The sequence below is a fragment of the Eutrigla gurnardus genome, assembly GCF_963514095.1.
Source record: "Eutrigla gurnardus genome assembly, chromosome: 18".
NCBI lineage: Eukaryota > Metazoa > Chordata > Actinopteri > Perciformes > Triglidae > Eutrigla > Eutrigla gurnardus.
Window position 1 is genome coordinate 3,122,803 of NC_139929.1, and position 25,193 is coordinate 3,147,995.

At 45.3% G+C, this 25,193-nt stretch overlaps 1 protein-coding gene across 3 annotated transcripts in view; it reads left to right on the forward strand.

Annotated features, from left to right (window-relative positions):
• Positions 1–25,164, forward strand: part of arfgef1 (ADP-ribosylation factor guanine nucleotide-exchange factor 1 (brefeldin A-inhibited)) — a 40,427-nt gene extending 15,263 nt beyond the window's left edge. Inside the window, exons 3-40 of one of the 3 annotated variants that reach the window (XM_084033166.1) lie at positions 916–1,072; positions 1,202–1,348; positions 2,073–2,252; positions 2,667–2,720; positions 4,246–4,609; positions 5,268–5,387; positions 6,214–6,452; positions 7,163–7,296; positions 8,522–8,756; positions 9,784–9,883; positions 10,463–10,602; positions 10,685–10,793; positions 12,556–12,760; positions 12,835–12,946; positions 13,291–13,496; positions 13,575–13,659; positions 13,776–13,941; positions 14,436–14,587; positions 14,673–14,801; positions 14,916–15,074; positions 15,162–15,306; positions 15,389–15,479; positions 15,939–15,979; positions 16,136–16,305; positions 17,225–17,376; positions 18,149–18,321; positions 18,509–18,669; positions 19,011–19,141; positions 19,697–19,826; positions 19,920–20,055; positions 20,438–20,576; positions 21,273–21,345; positions 21,438–21,597; positions 21,680–21,819; positions 21,898–22,069; positions 22,147–22,285; positions 23,279–23,396; positions 23,849–25,164. In XM_084033166.1, coding sequence (XP_083889292.1) covers positions 916–1,072; positions 1,202–1,348; positions 2,073–2,252; positions 2,667–2,720; positions 4,246–4,609; positions 5,268–5,387; positions 6,214–6,452; positions 7,163–7,296; positions 8,522–8,756; positions 9,784–9,883; positions 10,463–10,602; positions 10,685–10,793; positions 12,556–12,760; positions 12,835–12,946; positions 13,291–13,496; positions 13,575–13,659; positions 13,776–13,941; positions 14,436–14,587; positions 14,673–14,801; positions 14,916–15,074; positions 15,162–15,306; positions 15,389–15,479; positions 15,939–15,979; positions 16,136–16,305; positions 17,225–17,376; positions 18,149–18,321; positions 18,509–18,669; positions 19,011–19,141; positions 19,697–19,826; positions 19,920–20,055; positions 20,438–20,576; positions 21,273–21,345; positions 21,438–21,597; positions 21,680–21,819; positions 21,898–22,069; positions 22,147–22,285; positions 23,279–23,396; positions 23,849–24,076 — 5,692 coding nt within the window. In that variant the 3' untranslated portion in view covers positions 24,077–25,164. The remainder of the gene's footprint in view (positions 1–915; positions 1,073–1,201; positions 1,349–2,072; positions 2,253–2,666; positions 2,721–4,245; positions 4,610–5,267; positions 5,388–6,213; positions 6,453–7,162; positions 7,297–8,521; positions 8,757–9,783; positions 9,884–10,462; positions 10,603–10,684; positions 10,794–12,555; positions 12,761–12,834; positions 12,947–13,290; positions 13,497–13,574; positions 13,660–13,775; positions 13,942–14,435; positions 14,588–14,672; positions 14,802–14,915; positions 15,075–15,161; positions 15,307–15,388; positions 15,480–15,938; positions 15,980–16,135; positions 16,306–17,224; positions 17,377–18,148; positions 18,322–18,508; positions 18,670–19,010; positions 19,142–19,696; positions 19,827–19,919; positions 20,056–20,437; positions 20,577–21,272; positions 21,346–21,437; positions 21,598–21,679; positions 21,820–21,897; positions 22,070–22,146; positions 22,286–23,278; positions 23,397–23,848) is intronic. The other 2 variants (XM_084033167.1, XM_084033168.1) reach the window with 2 other exon arrangements.
• The last annotated feature ends 29 nt before the right edge of the window (positions 25,165–25,193 follow it).

Below are 25,193 nucleotides of genomic sequence, written 5' to 3' on the forward strand. Positions count from 1 at the left end.
GTGTGTGTGTGTGTGGGGGGGGGTATTAAGCAGAGAGCCCAGGAATAAGCCAGAGGACACGCAGCACAATAGCGGAGAGAGAGGGATGCTGGGTCGGCTGATCTTTGCTGAATCACGGCTCCACTTTGATCTTCCCGTCTGAAAGGTTTTGAAAGTGATGAGACGGCTGTAACGCAGATTTTTCTACACTTTACTGTAGTTTTTCCTCCTCTAATCCGTTCTCAGATATACCTCTCGTCATATTATTCGACTTTACTTCCCCTTTTTCTTCTGTTCCTCTTCTAATTCCTCTTTATTTCGACGCCCGTTTCCTCTTTTGCTTTTTCAAATTGCGTATAAAATGAAAACAAAGCCTTCCTCTCTTCTTCTGTTCCTCTTCATGATTGCACCCCGCTGTACTCGGGTGAGGTCCTCTAAAAAAAAAAAAGAGCTGAAGTCATCCATTTTCATTGCCAACACATAAACAATGCAGCCCCTCCCTCCCTCTGTTCTCCTCTCCTTCCAGCGGTCTGGGTGTGGTAGTCGTGCTTGGGGATGCTGGAGGCAGCGGTCCATATTTTATGTCTGCGTCTCTGGCCTTTTAAAAAATTCAAGTGGGAGAGAGAGAGAGAAAAATTGCTGTATAGTTTGATTTAAGACCTGGAGATGCTTAGTCAGCATGAGGACGCTGAATATCAAACCTCTGGGATTAGCCCCCCTCCCTCGGAGAGATCAAGTGAAGCGGTTTAAGCAGTCAGACACTACATTGATTTCAGTGTAATAAAGATTTGTTTTTGTTCCTCTGCGTTTTCCCAGAGGAACAGGCACAGCAGAGGTCTGGAAGTGGGAGTCTGATTTTCTCAAAACCTCCCCTTTTGCTTCTTGCCGAGTGACTCATCTTGACAGATTTTTATTTATTTTTTATCTTCTTCCCAGTCCGCCCAGTGGAGATGGCAAATCAGGCTCCAGCACTTTACCGCCAATCAAATCCAAGACCAACTTCATCGAGGCCGACAAGTACTTCTTGCCGTTCGAGCTGGCTTGTCAGTCCAAATGTCCCCGCATCGTCATCACATCGCTCGACTGTTTACAGGTCAGTGGCGGGACACGTTTGGGGCCCCTCCCCCAAAAAAACGCTTGCTCCAAGATCTTAGAACCAAGTTATGTTGAGAGACAACCAGAAAAGGCTTCACAAGTTGTGTTTGTGGTCGCGGCCGTGTAGAAGCTGATCGCGTACGGCCACCTGACGGGCAGCGCCCCGGACAACACGGCGCCGGGCAAGAAGCTCATCGACAGGATCATCGAGACCATATGCGCCTGTTTCCAAGGGCCGCAGACCGACGAGGGCGTGCAACTGCAGATCATTAAGGTGAGCCAATCACACGTCATCACACGGAAGCTCAACAACGTTTTGTTCCTCAAAAGCAGATCGTGTTTTTGTTGGTTTTATTGATATCTAATGAAATTAATTCCCCATATGTCGCTGCTTTTTTATGATTCTCTGCTTCTTTAATGCATGAATCAATATGCCACTTTAAAAGATGTGGTAATTTACAAGGAGACGACTATAAAGTGGAAAACAACCCATAAACTCATTAGATTTGCCCATATATGAATTCTAATACAGCTGTTGTTGTTCTTTTCTTTTAAATTAGTTATTATTTTTAGCACTTTTATGAATCTCTAGTGTCGCTGCATTGTGGGGCGTGAAATCCTCAAAGACATATAATATTTAAGGAATATGCTGACTCTGTGTGATGAAACGTTGGCGATTCACACTCGTGGTGTCGTGTGAGTGTGAACTCGGTAAAACAGACTGAACGTGTCACCGAAGTGTCACTTTTCCATTAATAGAACGAAGCACACGAATGTGAAAACGACCTTAAGTGACATATTGACATTTGACAAAAATGTTCCCATGGAAAACTCATAATATAAGTTGCAAGATTGTGTTAAAATGTGATTTTCCCGTGTCCTAACTGGGTCAATCAGCTGGTTGAAGTCAGCCAATCACAGGCCTCTCTGCACCGACTTGTCCAACAAAAGTATTCCCTTGTTTTTTTGATTTCCTACCACTCCGACCCCCCCTCCAGGCCCTGCTGACGGCGGTGACCTCCCAGCACATAGAGATCCACGAGGGCACCGTGCTGCAGGCCGTCCGCACCTGTTACAACATCTACCTGGCCAGCAAGAACCTCATCAACCAGACCACGGCCAAGGCCACGCTCACGCAGATGCTCAACGTCATCTTCGCACGCATGGAGAACCAAGCAGTATGTCCAACCCCCCCTCAAATAACAAGCTATCCTGTTTATGTAGACACATAAAAGGGAGACAGAGAGCTTCTCCTACTTGAGCTAAAGTCTGAAATTTGATGCAAGAAATTGAAAATCTACGCGGTTGCACCTTAAAAGCACTGCAACAAATTAAACACAGATAAATATCATGAAAGACGTTGCATTCTGCAGGAAAAGCTCTCTCCTCGACTCGAACCACCGATTCCTGATTTCATTAAAGTCGTACTGTTTGCTTTGTGTCCGGAGGGACCTTTTAGTTGTTGCCTTCAAAAAACAAAAAGCTTGCTCTAATGTCATCTTTTTCTTTTTGAATGACACTTTTCCCCTCCTCACCTGCCTCCCTCCCTCCCTCCCTCCCTCCTCCCCCTCCCCTTCCTTTTGGACACATAGCTTACAAATCACAAGCTATCTTGGTCTCTGGCCTCCAGAAAGCGTGACCGCCAGGTAAAAGCGTGCAGGACTGCCGTGACTTGCCTGATCAGAAACTCTCCAAACTCTTCTCTGTGTGTCTGTGTTTGCTCTTTTTTATTATGATTTGTTTTTACCCCTCATCCGTTCATGCACTCGTCTTCTTTCCCCTCCCACTCTGCACAGGTAGCTGACATGCTGTGTGCTTTCTGTTTTTCTCCCACCATATGCTTGTTGTGGCTTTCGTTGACTTGCCTACCGATCACATCGCTCTCCCTCCCCGCACCGATCCCGTCTAACTCAACAGCTTTTATTTGTTGTGTTTTTAAACACAGTTGGTTTTAGAGGAAACGTGTAACTCGTGTTGAACGCAGATGGAGGAATTTAGAGAAGCAGCGAGAAGAGAGAGACGAGGAGGCATACTTTGTGAAGCGTTGTGGGAGATCCACACACACACACACACACACACACACACACACACACACAGGCTCTCGTCTTCACTATCCGACTGAGGTGGCATTTAAATAATGAGCTTAGTTTGTTTTGTCCCCTCCGGCTTAGGTGTGTCGTCTGGCCTCGTTAGCGTCGCTCATAATCGATGCTGATTGTTTCATTCGGGATGCCGTGTCATCGAATTGAGTCGCCTCCGTTGAAACGTGTCAGTAGAACGGCCCGTTAAGGAACGAGAGTGGAGTTTAATAAAAGGAGATTGTATTATTGTGAGGCAGATTGATGACAGACAGACGGATCTCCATCTATCGCCGCTGCTTTTGTAAATGTGTTTATATTCCCATCTGTAACCCATACCTCGCTTTATTTTTTAATGTATTTTTTTATGCCCGATAATTCTATAAATGCACTGTGGATTGAAAATGCACCGTGGGGCTGCTGGCTGCGAGAACGTCCACCGCTTGTAATTTGCTTTGCTTGTTTTTTTTGGAACTTGTTTGTCATGAAATAAGTGGAGTGTGCAACTAGTCTTGTTATCTGAAATAACACAATATTCCCCCGACATCACGTCCTCTTTTTGGCCACAGCTGGGCATGTCTCGTGACCCACTTTTAGCTGCAAAGCAACACTTTGCTCCGTTGTCGGAGGCGTGACTCATCAGCCGGGACACGGCCCTATGAGCCATTTACCCATCCGCCTCTCCACCTTCAAGTAGAGCCAGTTCACACGAGCCAGCATGTGTCCGTCGCCGTCGTAGTCGCATGTCCTGCTTCTCAGTCGAGTGAGCATCCATATACATCTCCGAGAACGTATGCTGACACACTGTTGATGTTGGAAAACCCTTTTTTAAAAAGAGTCTAAGAAGTCTTTGCTCTCTGCATCGACATCTGGATGTGTTGCGTTCAGGGAACCCTCGGGGGAATCTAAACTTGTAATTGCTGTTATGAGTTTGTTGACGTAGTTAAAACCTGTCTTTTTCTCTCTGTGTGTGTGTGTGTGTGTGTGTGTTGCATGTGCTTGTTCTGTGAATGCTGTTATTTGTGCGTACTGTGTTTGTGTGTTTTATATTGTGTGTGTGCGTGCGTGTGTGTGTGTGTGTGTGTGTGTGCAGCTGCAGGAAGCCAAGCAGCTGGAGAGAGAGCGGCACCGGCAGCAGTCCCCCGTTACCCAGCATGCCGAGCCCGACTCCCCCCAGCTCCAGGCCCCGTTCCACCCGCCGGCCAAGGGCCAGTCCCAGGAGGCCAACGGGCCCGTCAGCCCTCCGACCCCCGGCGTCGCCACCCCTTCCACCCCATCCACCCCCTCGACGCCCGCCGCGGAGGGCAGCAGCAGCAGGTCGGCGTCCGGGGAGCGAGGGGAGGAGCGAGGAGAGGAGGGCCCGGTCTACGAGAGCCCGCATCCAGAAAACGGCTCGGATTTCTGCGTGGCTGAAAACGAACAGACGGAGGCCGACCAGGCCACGGCAGCAGCTCAGAGTAAGCCTGCATCCTGTATTTATATCTAATATATCCTGATTCCCCTTAATTCTATGTTGAGTTAACCCTCCACGTGTTACAGGATCTTCTTCCCTCCATTCCTGTCAACATTCAGAAGCCTAATGACAAATGTTCTCTACTTTAAACTAATGATGAACAGCCAGAGATGCGTTCATGATCACCCGTTTTAAACATTTCTAATCTCTGGACCTTAAATCAACATTCTTGTCTGGTGATGATATATATTCATCTTGTGTTACACGGAATAGCTTCACTCTTGACATGCTGTGCGATTTCCATTCAAAGAAAAAGCCTGCAGAAACATTTGATATCACATTTAGATACAACTGTTCATTCACGGACAGAGAGACAGACAGAGAGAGAGACAGAGAGAGACAGACAGAGAGAGAGAGAGAGAGAGACAGAGAGAGAGACAGACAGAGAGAGAGCTGGGGTGGAATATGAAGAGCAGGATTAAAAATAGTCCGTCAATGACGCTGTAGCTTTTATGGATGCTGGCCCAGAAAGCACTATGCTTATAGCGGAACATGTGTTTTGTGTGTGTGCGTGCATGCGTGTGTGTGTGTGCGTGTGCGTGCGTGTGTGTGTGTGTGTGTGTGTGTGTGTGTGTGTGTGTGTGTGTGTGTGTGTGTTGCAGCAGTCCAGCAGCATCCAGAGGCTGGCGAGGAGGAGGACGAGGAGAGCCCGAACTATGAGGAGAAAGCCCAGGAAATAGTCCAGAGTATTTTGCAGGAGGTGGTCAACACTGTTGCAGGAGGTGAGATTAAAAAAAAAAAAATAAATAAAATGAGTGTACAAACATCCTAACCGTCTTTATTCATAAGTCGTAGGAGGTATATTTTTCAAAGGGAATAAAAAGCACGGAGACAAACGAGAGGATTACTCGTACAACTCGTCGTATTTCATCCCTGAAGTGGGTGTATGTGTCGCGGTGCATTAGCAGCAGCTCAATGAACGAGTTCAAGTGCTTCGCCCACCGACTCCCTTTGCTCTTTGTTCAGGGCAGCTCTTTTTCTCTTTGCTCACCCTTTGTTTGCTAAAGAAATCAAGTTATTTGAATTTTGCACTTACCCACTAAATACCTGTGCAAATGTGTACCTGCTCGTTCTTTTTTCTTTTTCTTTTTATATGCAAAACTGACCCTTGCAAATGTAGTGATCCGGCTGAATGCCTAAATCAGCCATAGGATTAAAGCTGACATCTCCGGGTACAGAAATGTGTCTTTAAACTCGACCGTCGGCTTCCTGGGAAGCTTCACTGTAATTTCAGGTCATGTCAAGCTCCCTGAAGTTCCCTTAGATGCTGACAAAAAGGAGGCAAAGCACTCTGTCTTTGTGTGCCAAAGTTAAAAGAAGCCTTTATTTTATTCTGTGGCAGCAAAAAAAAAAAAAAGAGTGTTATTACCTCATGCACACAAAAGGCTGCTTTTTACCCTTCAGCGGTATTTTAAACATGGAGCAGAAAGGCATGGTGTCCTCTCTTCACCTGCTCGGATTTTAACGTGATGTTTGTGAATGCACCGCTGTCGGATCGTCATGGCAACCTCCAGATTACGATCTAGATCCAATCTGTCGTCACCACAGGACACTGCTTGGACCCCACGAACCTTTGCTCCGACACGAAGGAGTGCGGCGGCGGCGAGGGCGAGCAGGCGGAGCCGGCCGTGACGGAGGGCACCCAGAGCTCGCTGGAGGACGAGGGCACCCTGGGGAGCGACAGCGAGCACGTCCACGCCAACGGCATCCCCGGCACGCCCATCTCCGCCAGCTTCACCCCCTCGCTGACCGACGACAGGCTGTCGCTCTCCTCCAATGACACGCAGGTGAAGAGACGTTACATTTTAACTGTGAATAAAAAGTTTCAATACATTTAAAAAGGAAAGAACGTACAACTAGTGTCCACATGAACATGTGGATGCTTGTAAAATGTTTTTATTCTTTACTTTTCTAGCAATATACCACTTCTTTCTGCATATTTTTTAATTCTTCGAGTGCCTTTTATACTTATTGATGTGCCTACTGATGTGTTTTGATTTGTGTCTTTGTATTGTAACTGAAAAAAGACAATAAAAACATTTGTAATAAAAAAAGGAAAGAACTTGATTTAATCAGATGATAAAATAAATTTAAAAAGGAAAGAACTTGATTTAATCAAATGATAAACTAATGAAAAACCCTGAATTCAGATTATTTAATTAAACTGAATATAATTTCTGCAGTGTCTTATGTAATCGACCTTCTATACACCTGTATATTATAATAACAATAATAATAAACTTTATTTATAGAGCCCCTTTAAGTGCCTTTGACAAAGCAGAATATACACAAATACAACATACACGTCAGTAGAGAAACGATAGGTAGAGTTTAAGAATAAATACATAGAAATAAGATTAAAAGTTAGAAAATCAAACAACTCTAATTCACCCGGCAGCTTTTAATCGTAATGTTTTGATGTTTATAGATGTGATATTCAGTGCTAGCAGTGAGATTTTGCAGCACACTGATGTTGTGTTTTTCGGTTTCTCCGTAGGAGTCGGGCGCGGCGCCGGGCCAGCCGCCAGGTGCTAAATTCTCCCACATCCTCCAGAAAGACGCCTTCCTGGTGTTCCGCTCGCTCTGCAAGCTGTCAATGAAGCCGCTATCGGACGGACCGCCGGACCCCAAGTAAGGATTAAAAAAACAAAGATTTACTGCACACTTGAACACAATGGGACGGTCGTGATTAACGGGGCTGTAGTCTGACAATAACCCATCAAAGCTTTTGTACCTGAACGCACCACTAGAATAGACGTGATGAGTCAGTTTGAAACGAGGGTCGCTCCGGTGAATCTGCTATTTCTGATCCAAGGACACGATGAGGCATCTCTCAGCATTTATGAATCACTTCCTGCCGTTATGTTCCCTTTTTTTATTTTATTTAAAGCTCCAGGAATGAATCTGACTTTTCCATCAGTTAGTTTTACTCCTGACCGTCTCATTGGCTTTGGTGAAACAGGATTTCCTGCATCTGGTTTCCGTGTGTAACTCAGTTCTCCCGCTGTCTGTGGGATGATATTTGTTTGTTAGCTATCAGAAAGTATCTGTATCTCCGGTTAACGGATAATTATGTGCCTGTTTGGGACGTCTGTGATGATTTAGAGGACAAAATGTAAATTTTTGTTACATTTATTCAGACACTCTGCATATGTATTAATTGTGGACACAGTATGACATCATTCTCTCTGTGTCCTTACTCTACTCTGGGAAAAGGAAGTAAAAAAAATCAAATATATATATAATGCACACAATGAGATTTATAATTACTGAGAGGGTGAACAGCTGGAATAGTCTGGTAAAATCAGAAAATGACTTCACTTAATTGCTAATTGCTTAATTACTAAATTGCCCAGCTGTCCTCTGTTAGGCAAGTTATTGTAGTTCAAAACATATTTTCCAAATTGGTATTTTACTTTTGACGGTTTCTCATAAGCTTGTGACGCATCACCAACATTATATTATATTTTTCTCCTTTTTTTTTGCATGTTTTGGCTCTTGGTAGAAGCAATACAGTCACATTTCTGCCACATTAATCCTACTTTGTCTGCTCGCCAGAGATGGAAGACGTTGCCGCGGCAGCCAATCTCAGCATATAAAGTAGCTGAAAGCATGTTTTTCATGTTTCCTGCTCCGGTTTTTCCGTCCTGCAGGAAAACACTTCAGACGAGCCGAGGCTCTACAGGCGGAGGAGCTTTGATTTAGTTGCCCTCACTTTTCTGTTTTAAGAAACTCGGCGTGATGTTTTCGGCTGTTTTCTTTCTTGAAAGAGGCGTATTTTACCTATTTTACCTATTATTATTATTATTATTATTATTATTATTATTATTATTATTATTATTATAATTATACTCAGGTCCCACGAGCTGCGGTCGAAGGTCCTGTCCCTCCAGCTGCTCCTGTCCATCCTGCAGAACGCCGGGCCCATCTTCAAGACCAACGAGATGTTCATCAACGCCATCAAGCAGTACCTGTGCGTGGCGCTGTCCAAGAACGGCGTCTCTTCCGTGCCCGAGGTCTTCGAGCTCTCGCTCTCCATCTTCCTCACGCTGCTCTCGCACTTCAAGACGCACCTCAAGATGCAAATCGAGGTAACGTTCTCAGTTTTTCAGGTTTTTTAGGTTTAAAGTGGCAGTCTGTAAGATTTGTTGCTTCTAGCGGCCTCTCTGGTGGTAGATGGAACTGCAGGCGAGTCTCTCCCTCACCCAACAGTGTCTCTATCTGCGTGATGCCTTCAAATGCTCCACACTGAAAGGAGGTCCCTGGTTTCCCCTCGTTGGCGGTCACTTTGCTTCTTGATGACTTTCCTTCTTCACTTCCATTAGTTTGTTGTTTCTTTTTCTTGGACTGGAAGTTGAACGGTCTTCTTTCTCTGCCTGTTGATCCTCCATTGTGAGTCAGCAGGAATCAAACGTAACTTTAGACTAGAGGGAGCCTGACTCAGCAGTTGGAAGTTACAGATTTTCCGATTACAAGTAAACGCAGCATGCGTCCGTGAGTAGCTCCACCTGGGAGACCAACCGCTGCTGACTGACAGAAAAAAGCATCACTAGCTACTTTCATTCGTGGGTCATGTGATCAATCCACTCACTCTAGTAACTTAAAAGACAATTAAATAAGATAGAAAATGTTACGTACTGCCACTTTAATACTTGAACAAGGTCTAAACTGCAACAACGGGGCTCTGTCTGCAGCTTCCTCACATTTAATAACCGGAAAGCTTTTACCGTGATGCAACAAGGCCGTCCACACCACCAGAGAAACACACACTCGCTGTCTGACAGCTGCTACCTGCTGCTCTCATCCTGCAGCAGCATGCTCTCCATGTTTTCATGAGTCAGTCTGGATGTGTTTACATGTATCAACCCAGCACTTTTCCTTCCACTGCAGCAGGAAGCCGACACAGATGATGTATGGGAGATGTGGTTTTTCACAGTTTGCACTATAACCTGCTGTCGGCCGCTCGCGGCTTTATGTTCAGTTTGAGTCACTTCAACGTTTCCAGGAAACGACCACCTGCTGTACTTCCCTGCGTCTGCTGAAGGAGAGCTCCGTTCCCGTGGTGTCGGTGGTTGATGTTGTTGTGTTGTTGAGCCTGACTCCTGCCTCCGTCTGCAGGTGTTCTTCAAGGAGATTTTCCTGTACATTCTGGAGACGTCCACGAGCTCCTACGACCACAAGTGGATGGTGATCCAGACCCTCACCAGAATATGTGCAGGTTTGTGTCTCTGGTATTTTTAGCATCGATTTTTTTGTGTCTTGGTCATCATTTGATTTGATTTTATCTTTATTTTCCTCAAATACAAAGTACAATATTTACATGACATAAAATACGTCAAACAAATATGAAAAAGACACAAAAAAATCCTTAACATAATTCAAATTCGAGGAAGTTAAGCTTATCATGTCCCGCCCCTTCTTTATATTATCATGTTTAATTTACATATAGCTCATATATCTGCATATATCTTATATCATAATTTGTTAAAGGTTATTAATTATCGGCTGAATCATCTTTTTTAGCACAACCCACTCATAAAACATGTGATTTAATGAGAAATTCAGATTTGGCTCACTCATTAGAAAACACCACCTCCATCTGAATATCTCCACCCACATCTTGAGAGCTACCGTTGCCATGGTGCCATAATTTAATCACAAGCCAATGGGAATATACACGTTTTTTAAGGGAAGTGCTCTTAAAGAGACAAGCGCTAATTCTAATAATAAAAGGGTGATTACAGGTGTCTTCAGTTCGATGAGCTCTAATGAATGATGATATCCGTCTCTCTCTCAGATGCCCAGAGTGTGGTGGACATCTACGTGAACTACGACTGTGACTTGAACGCTGCTAACATATTCGAGCGGTTGGTCAACGACCTCTCAAAGATCGCGCAGGGTCGCGGAGGTCATGAGCTCGGCACGACAACCCTACAGGTGATCATTTTGATTCATCTGATAAATGTTCTTTATTTATCAGGGTTTTCCAGTTATTTATGTATGTGTTTGTTTATTCTAGGAGCTGACCCTGAGAAAGAAAGGCCTTGAATGTCTCGTGTCCATCCTGAAGTGTATGGTGGAATGGAGTAAAGACCAGTACGTCAACCCCAACTCCCAGACCAGCCTCGGTGAGACACCCCGAACATGAATGGGATGCATATTAAACCAAAAAATGAATCCAAAAGACAGGAAAAGTACCTTTACCAGGTATTATTACTGCCAAACTACCAATTAAATATGATTATATCAAGATGTGATCAGCTTAAACACAGACGCTACGGGCTGAAATGTTTCGTGGCTGCAATATTCTGCTTCGTTGACTTTCCCCATAAAAACCCAGACTGTTGTTTCCCCTGGAAGTGGGGAAAGTGTGTGTCAGAGATGAAATCGCCGAGGTTATGAGAAGACTTTCCCGTCTGTTTGGCAGCGGTTTCGTTCATTGAGGTTAACGGGGGTTAGCGTTTAAAGGTTCTTCAGATAAAAAAAAGCCAGCAAAGACCAGATAATCCGGCAGGTTTAGTCCAGAACGGAGCGGTACCTGAAGCTGAGCCCGTCTGGGAGGATTTCTGTTGTTTTCCAAAGGATGGAGCTTTAAAACTAAGGAGCAACTTTGTGAAAAGCAGCCCGGGAGAGATCTCCCACAATGCCCCTGGTGCTACGGGCTAAGCTGCCAAGGCTAACCGGACATTTTCTTTCTTCTGTCGTTAGTATTCAAGTCGGGAAGCTCACGAGGCACGATTTGAGACTTTATGTTATTTGTCTTTACGATACATTGAATTGTGTGATGCATTACAGATCATTATTCATATTTATATATTTTTGGCGTGTCGTTTTCTCCCCTTTCTGTACGTCTTCAAAGCGAGAGCAGGTAACGGTGTTCTTGCTGTGATGGGAGTCGTTTGTTCTGAGCCTGTTGTGATGTAGCTTTAGTCTCACCTCCTATATAACCTGTGTTGTTTGTAGGGTTCCCTTTACCTAGAATATAACCATGTATGATGTGGATTCATTAAACTAACAGAAGGCTGCTTTTTTATTGTGAAGGACTTCCTCGGTACACATCTTTAGCTTTTAGTTAATCCCCCCCCCCTCCATCAGTATATAAGCTGCCGGCTCACATTACAAGACACTGTCCTGAATGTTTTAAAGAGTTTCCGATGTGTAATCAGACGCCCGGCCCCGAGCGCCGGGTTACAGAGTGGAGCAGAGCTCGTCTCGAATTATAAAAAAAATCATCAAAATCCTGGCTGCTGCGTCTTTGCCTGCCTGGAGCTTTTTTAGATAACTCACCTTTTTTTTTATAACCGCCTCCCCTCGTTCCCTGCCGTACACCTGCTCCGTGTGGATAAGTGTGTGTTTCCTGGAGCTCGTTAGGCTGTTGTGTGTGTGTGCAATCCCCCTCCCTCCGCCAACAACACAACAATCACCCAGAATGCCTCGGGGTCATTTTGTCTCTCCGTTAACTTAGCTCATGTTTTAAACCCCCCCAGGCTGAGTTTCAGTTAAAAACTCCCCTTCCTGTGGTGCCTTCAGGGGCGTCGCTTCTTACAGTAACAACTAACTAAGTACACAAACACACTGAGACTTTTAATTATTCTTAAATGAGACAGTGGACTTTCAGGTTGCACATTGACAGCACTTTGCAGTACAATATGTAAATAAAATGTAATATAATCAATCATATTTTGAATTCTACTCAAGTCTGATTTAATTAAGTACCTTGTGTTAGCTCTTTTCTTGTCTAGTGAATGTGTTTCTAAATCTAATGTTCTCTATAATATCGTAAATCTTGCAAATTTTCTGTTTTGGTCAGAACTTCCTCGAAAAAGAGGTTTTTAATCTCAATGTAACAAAAAACCCCCCACTAATTTCCACTCGTCTGTCTGACTTCAGGCCAAGAGAAACCATCGGAGCAGGAGAGCACAGAGACCAAGGCCCCGCCGGAGACCATAAACCGCTACGGGAGCATCAACTCTCTGGACTCCACGGCCTCGTCCGGCATCGGCAGCTACAGCACCCAGATGTCCGGCACCGACAACCCCGAGCAGTTCGAGGTCCTCAAACAGCAGAAGGAGATCATCGAGCAAGGCATCGACCTGTGAGTGTCGCTCACGTGTGATCTGTGTTGTTGCTACGATACCGCCGCTACAGTCACGCCCCGTGTCCACGCAGGTTCAACAAGAAACCAAAGAGAGGGATCCAGTACCTTCAGGAGCAAGGCATGCTGGGTACAACCCCAGAGGACCTCGCTCAGTTCCTGCACCAGGAGGAGAGGCTTGATTCGGTAATGAAAGGGTTTCCATTCAATAAATGTTCTGATTTGATCTTTATTTTCCTGGAATAAAAAGTAATTTACATGACATAAAATACGTGCCTGCCCCGTTTAATTTACATATAATTTACATATTGCTCATATATCTGATAATAATTATCCAAATCTGAGAAATGTATCCAACACAAAATAATAACAAAAGAAGAACAAACTTTAAATCTTTATGATGAGAGAAAAAGTTAGAAATCTGTTGGAATTCTGCATCAAGCTGTCGGTTCAAACCAAGTAGGAAACGGGGGGGGGGGGGGTAACATGGCTTATTCTAACTTCTATGCTAAATTACCTTTCTCTCTTAGACTCAAGTGGGAGAGTTCCTCGGGGACAACGACCGCTTCAATAAGGAGGTGATGTACGCCTACGTGGACCAGATGGACTTCCAGGGCAAAGACTTCGTCTCCGCTCTGAGGATGTTCCTGGAGGGCTTCCGGCTCCCCGGAGAAGCCCAGAAGATCGACCGGCTCATGGAGAAGTTCGCCGCGCGATATCTCGAATGCAATCAGGGGTGAGTTTAAGAAAAAAAAAAAGACTTTTAATGTGAAAAATAGCTGAATTGGATTAATATGCGCTGTGTTTATTCCAGACAAACCCTCTTCGCCAGCGCTGATACAGCTTACGTCCTCGCCTACTCCATCATCATGTTGACGACTGACCTTCACAGTCCACAGGTAAGCTCTCCACCTCCATCAGTTAGGGGGGGGGGCAGCTTTTAGGAAACATGACATCAGTGCGAACATAAATCAGCAGCATCATTGTGACCCCTCGATGTGTCTATCTTCAAAAGGTGAAGAACAAAATGACAAAAGAGCAATACATCAAGATGAACCGCGGCATCAACGACAGCAAAGACCTGCCCGAGGAATACCTGTCGGCCATCTACGATGAGATCGCCGGGAAAAAGATCGCCATGAAGGAGACGAAGGAGCTCACCATGAAATCCAACAAGCAGAGTGAGTGTTCAGGTGGAGAGACTCAGGTTATCATCCAGAGGATGTCTTGGTTTGTTGCTGGAAGGCAGAGGTCTTCAACTTCAGCTTTTTAATTTTTTTTTTATTAATATATATATATATATATATATATATATATATATATATATATATATATATATATAATTTTTTAATATATATAATATTCTATTTATTTATTTTATATATAATTTTTACATTTTTATTTTTTATATATATATATTTTTATATATATATATATATTTTTTTTTATATATATATATATAATTTTTTTAATTTAATTTTTTTTTTTTTTTTTTTTTTTTTTTTTATATATATATTTTTTTTTTATTATTTATTTATTTATTTATGAAAATGTGTGTGTGTGTGTGTGTGTGTGTGTGTGTGTGTGTGTGTGTGTGTGTGTGTGTGTGTGTGTGTGTGTGTGTGTGTGTGTGTGTGTGTGTGTGTGTGTGTGTGTGTGTGTGTTGTCCTCTCAGGTGTGGCCAGTGAGAAGCAGAGGCGTCTGCTGTACAACGTGGAGATGGAGCAGATGGCCAAGACGGCCAAAGCCCTGATGGAGGCCGTGAGCCACGTCCAGGCTCCGTTCACCAGCGCCACCCATCTGGAGCACGTCAGGCCCATGTTCAAGGTCAGAGGTCGACACACACACACACACCTCACACCCGGTCTCACACACAAACTGACCGTCTCACCCCCTCCGTCTGTCCCTTCAGCTGGCGTGGACCCCCTTCCTGGCGGCGTTCAGCGTGGGCCTCCAGGACTGCGATGACACCGAGGTGGCCTCGCTGTGTCTGGAGGGAATCCGCTGCGCCATCAGGATAGCGTGCATCTTCTGCATACAGGTAGTCTTCACTGGAGATTTAGCTTAGCTTAGCTTTAGCTACTTATCTACAGTCTGAGTGGATCTCGTACGGTTTGCGGTGTATTTGACACGCTTCCTTCTCCTCTTGTCTCAGTTGGAGAGGGATGCGTACGTGCAGGCCCTGGCCAGGTTCACCCTGCTGACGGCCAGCTCCGGCATCTCGGAAATGAAGCAGAAGAACATCGACACCATCAAGACCCTCATCACTGTGGCCCACACCGACGGCAACTACCTGGGCAACTCCTGGCACGAGGTCGGCACCTTTTCATCACAGCCTCCTTTTGCCTTATTCTCACTGGGTATATATAAATAAATGTGCCGCCGTCTCGTCTCTTTCCAGATCATGAAGTGCATCAGTCAGCTGGAGCTGGCCCAGCTGATCGGCACGGGGGTGAAGGCGCGCTACATCTCAGGGACGGTGCGGAGTAAAGATGGCTTCATCACCAGCACCAAGGAGCAGAGCAACGACGAGTACCTGGGTCTCGGTGCGTACGTCCGCTTATTTAATGGTGCATGGTGAAGCGACGGCCTGTGGGTGTCGGATATTAATTAGTAATATCTCTGCAGTCGGGGGGACGGTGGACCGCAAGCAGATCGCCAGCATCCAGGAGTCCATCGGAGAGACGAGCTCTCAGAGCGTGGTGGTGGCTGTGGACCGGTACGGAGGGAACACACTTCTGTTTTTTATTTTAGAACGTTTTATTGAATGTTCAGTTTATCACATCAATTTAAAAATGTTACTTCAGTAGAAATAAAATGAACAAACAGAGCCTGTTGGGAGCCACCAATAATAAATGTATGATATGAACAGTAAAGAAATCCATCTCAATGCACACAAATGATTATTTTGGCCATAATTTCTAGTCGTAGAGACTGTAGAGAAGGACATGCTGATGTCCTGGAATATTTAAAAAGATGGAATTGTTTGATATTCTAGCATTTTGTCTTTGTTTTTCTATTTTTTTTATCTTATTTGACCAGTGATGGTAACCACAATGTAACTCATGATATGTACTGAGAATGAAACTAAAGTTCAAAAAGCATTAAGATAGGAAAACATTTGATTTTTAAACATGAGCTGCTGGATTTTAAATCATAATTCTCATGTTTTTTTTAGGATATTCACCGGTTCTACCCGGCTGGATGGAAACGCGATCGGTGAGTCTACATCCTGACATATTATCGCTCCAAGGACGGCTGCTTTCTCTCGTTATTTCTGGGTCGCCGTGCGTCACTTTGCACAAAGCATCCTCCCCTCTCCTCATTGCACAACGTCTTCCATGTATTTTATTCTCCTCTGTCCATGTTTGCCAGTTGATTTCGTGCGCTGGCTGTGTGCCGTGTCCATGGATGAGCTGGCCTCGCCCACACACCCACGTATGTTCAGCCTGCAAAAGATAGTGGAGATCTCCTACTACAACATGGGCCGCATCCGGCTGCAGTGGTCCAGGATCTGGGAGGTCATCGGGGATCACTTCAACAAGGTGGGTGAAGAAGACAATCACGTTTTTAAAGACACGGATACAGAGAAGTTCTGTTGTTTAACAGGAAACGAAATAAAGTGACCCAGAATCGTGAGGATAAAACCTCTGTCTTTATTGAACATGTTAAAATAATAATAATACAAGCTAAATTAAACAAATGAGCAGTAAAAAGGAAAGCAAAAAAACAAAAACAAGCAAATGGGATCCTCGGAATCCTAAGCGTTAATACATCAAATAATAAAGTTCATGTTCAAAAGGGATAGGAAGAAGTTAAAAACTTCCCCCTCTTTTTTATAATTATTTATCATAAACAAATTATTATCCATTTATTTTTCTATATTATTATTATGATTATATTGTTTTTGTTTGGTATATGTTGTTTCTTTGCCTTGATTTCCCTACTTGTGCTTCATTGTTGTCATGGTTGGCAACAAATGTTTTTTTTTGTTTGTTTGTTTGTTTTGACTGTTATATAAAAATAAAGATTTATCACAAAAAAATCATTAAAAAATTAAAAATTCAGTTTGAATCAGTCGGTATCTGATATTTAGCTCATGGGTTAAAACAAATTACAGCAAAACAATAAACAATAAAGAGAAGAACAAGAGATAGAGAAGAAAAACAAACCAAAAAAAAAGTTTTATTTTTTACAGAAAGCTGATTTTAGTCACTGATTAACAACAAATTGTTGGCAGAAAAGCTTTCTGCTAGTTTGCTATTCAAGGACACGTCACAAACACCGAGGCCGAGAAGTGAAATCCTCAAAATCAATCACATTCATCATGTTGGAAAGTAGATTTAAGAAGAAGAAGTCCTGCTGGAGGGAGTTTCTTCTGAGGAACGACGTGTTATTCAGATGATCCTGAAGGAACATTTTGTTCTGGTTAAAATAATAAACGTGTTTTTATCTCGTTGGCAGGTCGGCTGTAACTCCAACGAAGACGTGGCCATCTTCGCCGTGGACTCTCTCAGGCAGTTGTCCATGAAGTTTCTGGAAAAGGGGGAGCTGGCCAACTTCAGGTTCCAGAAAGACTTCCTGAGGCCTTTTGAGCACATCATGAAGAAGAACAGGTAGAGTGGTGCATCATCCGTAACGTACGATATCTGGGTTTGTGACGGGGTTGCACTCCTCTCAGCTATCCATTCTCTTCCTCTCCTCCTTCATCCCTCCTCTTTGTCAGACTCATAGCAGCGAGGACGCACACACTCAGAGAGAAGCAGCGAGGGAATGACCCATTTCAGTCCGTTTACATTAGCCTTTCACTGAATTCATGGGAAAAAAACGCTTTCTTTCTCCCCCTCTGTTGGCCCAAATCAGTCGTGAATACATTTTGAGGAGCTATCAGTTATAAATGAGTTTGATTTCACCGTTCATCATCAAAATGCAAAGCTGCTGTTTTTTTTTGTTTTTTTTACTGCGGCACGATTTTCACTCAGAGCGGTGTGAGTCTGAATCCTTCAGCGGCTGAGAGGAGATGGCATGCGGCCATGTAGAGTGTGTGTGTGTGTGTGTGTGTGTGTGTGTGTGTGTGTGTGTGTGTGTGTGTGTGTGTGTGTGTGTGTGTGTGTGTGTGTGTGTGTGTGTGTGTGTGTGTGTGTGTCTGTGTGTGTGTCTGTGTGTGTGTCTGTGTGTCTGTGTGTGTCTGTGTGTCTGTGTGTGTGTGTGTCAGAGCTCTTCCCTCATTCATAACTACTGAGCGATCATTAATTGCAGTTGCTGTAAAAACAGGTCGTGTGAATAAATGATGCTGCCTGACAAAAAAAGTGGGATATCAGGAGCGTTTCAAGAGATTTTCCTTATTTTTCTCTCTTATTCCCCCTTCTATCCACTCCTCCCGTGCAGGTCTCCCACCATCAGAGACATGGTGGTGCGCTGCATCGCCCAGATGGTGAACTCGCAGGCGGCGAACATCCGCTCCGGCTGGAAGAACATCTTCTCCGTCTTCCACCTGGCGGCGTCCGACCAGGACGAGAGCATCGTGGAGCTGGCCTTCCAGACCACCGGCCACATCGTCAGTAAGTCCAGCACACACACACACACACACACGAGGAGGATTACAACCTCCTCTCATTCTTAACTGGTTACATCCATCTTGTGGCCATCAGATTTGATCTCTTTGTCCCTCCCCGTCCCTCTCCTCTTATCTGCCTCCACACACCCCCTCTATTGTCCCGCTTTAATCTCCCTCTCTCCGTCTCCCAGCGAATGTATTTGAAAAGCACTTTGCGGCCACGATCGACTCCTTCCAGGACGCCGTTAAGTGTCTGTCGGAGTTCGCCTGCAACGCCTCCTTCCCGGACACCAGCATGGAAGCCATCCGCCTCATCCGGCACTGCGCCAAATACGTCTCTGAGAGGCCACAGGTCAATGTCTCCTCCCTCCTAAACCCCCCCAATAACACCCGTAGTAGCACTGAAAATGGACAAAATACATGCTTAGATGCTGAGGGTGATTAATATGCATGTTGCAGTCGTATCTCCACACCTATTGACTTCATCCAGTGTTTATCCAAATGTGCCTCGGGCAAACTTTCACAGCGTTTGCATACGACTGTAGTATTCTCCTCATCCTTGACATCACAGAGTCGGCCATAGTGGAGATCAGGGCCTCGTTCAGCACGCATGGAGATGTGGTTAATTCCCCCCCCCCCCCCCGAAGGCAGGAAGTGGTGAACACGGCTTGTGTTTTGTGTTTTCTCTGGCAGGCCTTCAAAGACTACACCAGCGATGACATGAATGTAGCGCCCGAGGACCGCGTGTGGGTGCGGGGGTGGTTCCCCATTCTCTTTGAGCTCTCTTGCATCATCAACAGGTGTAAGCTGGATGTCAGGACCAGGTAGGCGGCTTCGCTGTGGCCTGTTACATGTATTTTATTTTTATTACTCTCCATTTTAAAAGTACGACGGCGTATTAGGGCCACTGTAGAGAGAAATTGTTTTTAAAAAAGGAGGCGAGAGAGAGAAAAAAGTGGTATTTCAGTTTATTTTTTATAATGAATCCATCCCAACGTGTGACCACGCCTCGTTAAGGTCCTTAGGGTGATGATGATGATGGTTGTTGTTGGTTTTTATTCATGAGGCCATGTTGTCATCTTAAGTGTGTTTTATTGATCGGGGTGGTTGGGCTAAGATGCTAGCGGTTGTTGTCATAGCAACGGCAAACATCCAGTTGAGTGGAACCAAGCAACTTGTTTATATATTGGCTGTATAAATATGAGAAAAAGAGTTTATAAAGTGGCAAATTTGCGACTTTTTTTCTAATATTGTGTGTGTGTGTGTGTGTGTGTGTGTGTGTGTGTGTGTGTGTGTGTGTGTGTGTGTCTGTCTGTGTGTGTGTGTGTGTGTCTGTGTGTGTGTGTGTGTGTGTGTGTGTGTGTGTGTGTGTTTCCCAGGGGGCTGACGGTGATGTTTGAAGTGATGAAGACCTACGGGCACACCTTTGAGAAACACTGGTGGCAGGACCTGTTCCGGATCGTCTTCAGGATATTTGACAACATGAAGCTGCCGGAGCAGCAGACGGAGGTACGCCGCCAGGCTGTCATGCTTTTGTGCTGTAGCTTGTAGTTTTTTGGTGTCGATGGAGGGTATATATTTTTTTATCTCTTGCACCCTCAGAAAGCAGAGTGGATGACCACCACCTGCAACCACGCACTTTACGCCATCTGTGATGTCTTCACCCAATACTTTGAGTCGCTGAGCGACGTCCTGCTGGACGACATCCTGGCTCAGCTCTACTGGTGTGTGCAGCAAGGTGAGCACGCTGCTGTGTGTGTGTGTGAGTGTGTGTGTGTGTGTGTGTGTGTGTGTGTGTGTGTGTGTGTGTGTGTGTGTGTGTGTGTGTGTGTGTGTGTGTGTGTGTGTGTGTGTGTGTGTGTGTGTGTGTGTGTGTGTGTGTGCAGTATCAGGGTCATGGAGGTCAAACTATAAAGAGGTGTTGACCTGAGCTTGGCTGCAGAGACAGGACTTAATAAGGATTGCCTCTGGGCTTTTATGTGCTGGTGCACTAATTAATTAAAAACAAGATGAAGGTGAAGCAAATGTTTTTGTTTATTTTTGAAAACAAGATTCAAAGGCAGAAATCTCTATAGACTTGATATGTTTTTTCACTATTTTTGACCTCCTCTTCCTGGTAGATAACGAGCAGCTCGCCCGTTCGGGCACCAACTGTCTGGAGAACGTGGTCATCCTGAACGGCGAGAAGTTCTCCCCGGAGACCTGGGACAAGACCTGCACCTGCATGCTGGACATCTTCAAGACCACCATCCCACACGCGTAAGCTGCTGCACTCGAGATCCAACCGGCTTCAACGTCAGAACACGAGCAGATTTAAAGGAGTCATCACCTGGTTTTATACGTATCCAGCCCCCCTTGGATCGCTTTGGATCAATTCGTAAAACTTATTAGAAAAAAAAAAAAATAATTTAATCAAACATTGAGCTTGTTCTGACCCTTTTTCGTACCGCGATATTATCACGCGAGATTACGCGCGAGGTTTTGACTGGTCCGGATGTGCATTGTATAATATGTAATGAGGCGCGCGTTGATTCGCCGCAGGAAGGACAGAGCCGGGGGGGGGGCTTGCCTGCATGCAGACTCCAAAACATAATGGCGGCGCTTCAGCGATTTCAGGTAGCGGACGGGGCGGGGTTGGGTGGTGAAAGAGGGGTGGGCTTATGCAAGTAGCCGCCACGGTGACGTCACCGAAGGCGCAGAATCAAAATCTCGTGCTTTAGGAATGCACACCCTTGTGTGCTATTCCTGTTCGGAAAAAGAGCAGAAGCGAAAAAACGGCGCCACTTTCAAACTCCAGCCTTTCAGGCAAGTTTCAACTGAGGTCAAACACAGATATGCATGTTTTAACAAGAGAAATTGCGATTTCCAGGTGATGACTCCTTTAAATACACCCACATCTTGATACGGAAATGTAGACTTTTTTTAGAAGTATGAATGTGATTCCCTGTGTTTCAGGCTGTTAACATGGAGACCAGCAGGAGCTGAGGGAGATCACATGACAACACAGAGCCTGTCAGACAAACAGCTGGTGATGAAATACAGATTTATTTTCCTTTTTACTGCTAGGAAACAAAGTATTCGCCTCTACTTAACTGTGTCTGCTGTCACTTCTGCTCTCAGGACTCCATTTCCCAGAAGTCAGTGGATATTCAGTCGCGCTCCGATGACCAGCATTCCATCAGCAGTGCCGACAGGGTCGCCGTGGAGAGCCGTCGGCAGAGCCAGTACAGCTCGGGGTCGGGTCTGTGTGAGGACGGCTCCAGGAGCAGGACCCCAATAAGTAGGCCTGCTGTTCCCCTCAAAGACTGCTAGGGTTCCTGGTTCAGGTCTGACTGACCCCCCTTCCCTGTGTCCCCCCACAGAGATCCAGGAGCAGCGTTTATTCACAGCGCTGCTGATCAAATGCGTGGTGCAGTTGGAGCTCATCCAGACGATTGATAACATCGTGTTTTTTCCCGCCACCAGTAAGAAGGAAGACGCAGAGAATTTTGCTGCTGCTCAGGTACAAACTTCACCCTCTTCTTCATTATTAAAGATTAAAGCCAACAATAAGCCGTCATTCGTCTGTCTTTTCCTGCAGCGGGACGTCTCGTACGCAGCAGACGTCCCAGCGGAGCCCCAGGACCACGGCATGTACCGCTACCTGACCTCAGAGCAGCTCTTCAAGCTGCTGGACTGCCTGCTGGAGTCGCACGGCTTCGCCAAGGCTTTCAACTCCAACAACGAGCAGAGGACCTTACTGTGGAAAGCAGGTAGGGCACCGCGTCTGCATCTGGGCGGGGATCGGCATCCCGGGGCATGGCTCTGACTGAAACTGTGTGTGTTGAAGGTTTCAAAGGGAAGTCGAAGCCCAACCTGTTGAAGCAGGAGACCAGCAGCCTGGCGTGCGTCCTCCGCATCCTGTTTCGAATGTACACAGACGAGAGCCGCCGGGAAGCCTGGGAGGAGGTCCAGAGACGACTGCTCAAGTGAGGAACCCCGTACTCGCTTTTCACCTGATTTAGAAGTGTATATATATATATTATTCTGACCCTCATTACTGCAGGTAACCCTGTGAGTCTGAGAGCCCAGTTACACTTCTGCTCTGCTGCTTATTTCCATCCCACTCATGGGAACTTCTCCTGCCAAGATGCGTTGAGGGACAGTTGGACGTTTCCGTGTGCATATGTCTGAGAATGTGCAGAATCTAATTGGACGTTTTGTTGCAACTGAAACATGATGAACGGAGCATCTTTCTGCAAAAAAAGCATGCAGTGGGAATAAAGTAAACGCTCTTCTCCGTCTGTGGAGGAGGAGGAAGAAGGAGACATTACAGAGAGGCTGAGAGGGAGGGGAGGCTTCGTTTCATGTCACTATCTACAGTCAGTCACTCGTGGCGAACGCACAGCGCGTGCCGAGCTCGGCGCTTCTCTGTAACGGATGCCGCTCGCCGTGTAGACCAAAGGGAGTCGGCACATTTCTCTCCCGGCCTCGGCCTGCAGCTGATGGTGATATGAAGATGAAGCCGAATCACTGTCTGTCTCTCCCACTTGCATTCATTATTAGAGAGGAGATGAGAGGAGGGGGGGGGGGGGGGGGGCTCAGAAATCCTAATTCATGATGACACCGTTGTGTGACATCATGTCTGTGTTTTATGCTCCTTCACTCAGATGCACATCCATTCTAAATCACACACACAGTGTGTTGTTTAGCATGAGCGTTGCTGTGTGAAAAGCAGCTTTGAGGTGATGAGGGTGCAGAGATTGAAGTGTGAGAGGAGGGAGGGGGTGAATGACTAGCAGAGGCTGTTAAAACAGGAAAGGGTCAAAGGAGAAAGGTCAGTTTTTCTCGAGCTTGAAAAGTGTCTTAATTGTTTTCATAACGGCCTCCGTCAGTCGCTTTAAAACAACCTTCATCATCCCCGTGTCATACTATACTATATCTTAACATGTCGGACATGTCTTCCTCTCTGTGTGATGCAGCGTGTGCAGTGAGGCGGTAGCATACTTCCTGGCTCTGACCTCGGAAAGCCACAGAGAAGCCTGGACCAACCTGCTGCTGCTCTTCCTCACCAAGGTGCTGAAGATCAGCGACGAAAGGGTGAGCAGTCAAAACACGGATGTCCCAGAAACGAATAACAGATGTGATGTGATCTCAGAGTGTTTGATCACACGTCTGTCATTAAGGTGACGAGATGCAAGGGATGTTCAAAACGGCGTCCGTTTTTTAGCGTGTTATAAAATGCAGGAGGATTTGAACACTTGATTGCAGTTAAATCATCCTTAAATTAGTGCTTCTGTTTACCAGGATTACATTTGTGGTGTCATTTTATAAATGTCGTTTAACAGCCAATCAGGAATCTGTATGCCGATCACATTTAGGGTGTCGATGGAGCCGACCGCAACGGAACAAAACTGATTCAGTTAATTCAGTAATTCAATATTTAGATTCGTTAAACTGACGTATTACAAGAATGGAAATCACAGGCCTTTAGTACCAAAAACCAGCATGTAAATATGTTTTTTAGTGTTTTCATGTCTGTCTGACCCCAGTTCAAGGCCCACGCGTCCCGATACTACCCCCTGCTGTGTGAGATCATGCAGTTCGACCTGATCCCGGAGCTGCGGGCCGTTCTCAGAAAGTTCTACCTGCGCATCGGCCTCGTTTTCCACATCGCACGGCTGCCTGAGCCCGACGCCGACCCTCCGCCGCCGGCACACGTGGAGCGGGAGGCGGGAGACCCGGAGGTGGGGGAGGAGGCCGGCGAGGAGGCCCAGTGATGCTGCACCCCGGGGACGGAGCTCCACCGAGGCCTCCACCCGCCACGTGGTCGCCTGACTTGAAAAACGGCTGATTATCAATCGGCTATCTGCTAGCACCCACCCGCACCCTTAACCCCACCCCCGACCCCCGTCACCACACAAACACAAGACACGCCTATACACAGGAAACAGCCCACACCCACGATGAAACCGGTAATGTCTTCTTTATCCACGGGATAAAACTACTGATTAACAACTAACAGTTCTCCATATCTCTGATGTGCTCAGACGGAATATATTTCATGTGTGCTTCTTACTGTATATTTAAAAACTAAAGAATGAATGGTTCCAACAACATGCAAAAAGACATATTTAGTAACTATGAAATGTGGCGTTTGTCACACGTTGATAGTAATGATTTTTCTGGCTAACATTAGCATCGGTAGCCTCTCGGATGAAACTAGTTGTACAGATCTGCCGCTATGTAATATAATCTTCTAACACTAGATTTCATTTATTTTTCTTTATTCTTTTCTTTTCCTCCTCTGGATTTGCTGCACTTGATCTCTTTTTTGAATGCACTGGAGATTTTACTTTTGTGATAATTTATTTGACTGTACCGTCTCCTTGCAGATTGTCCTCGACAGTACGATTTGTGATTTGAACATGACTGCGGAAAGTGAAGGGTTAAATTATTCCATTTTATATGTTCTTAGGTTTTTATGGGAAGGAATAGATGATAACTTGTGAAACTGGAAGAGAAGAGAGCGACCTGATGTTAGCTGCTTTTTGAGTCACTAGTCCGTTTTCATGTTTTGAGTTTAGTTTTCACTCTTGTGTACAAAATCAAAAGTTAATAATATATTTAACGGGGGTTTTTTCTTTGGTTTGTGGGAAAGGTTTATGTATAGAGAAAATGACAAACGTTAGCTGTGCTTTAAGTATGAATGGGATGCGTTCCCGCTCACGGATGTAGAAAACAAAAATGTATATGATACAGCAATGTAAAGTTTTCTATGTCGCAAAAAAGATTATGTACAACTTTCTGTACATTACATCATCTGGCATTCTAATCAGGTTCTAGGTCAATAAAGTTTTTGAACTTGGTTGATTTGAAACGCAGAATCACTGACTT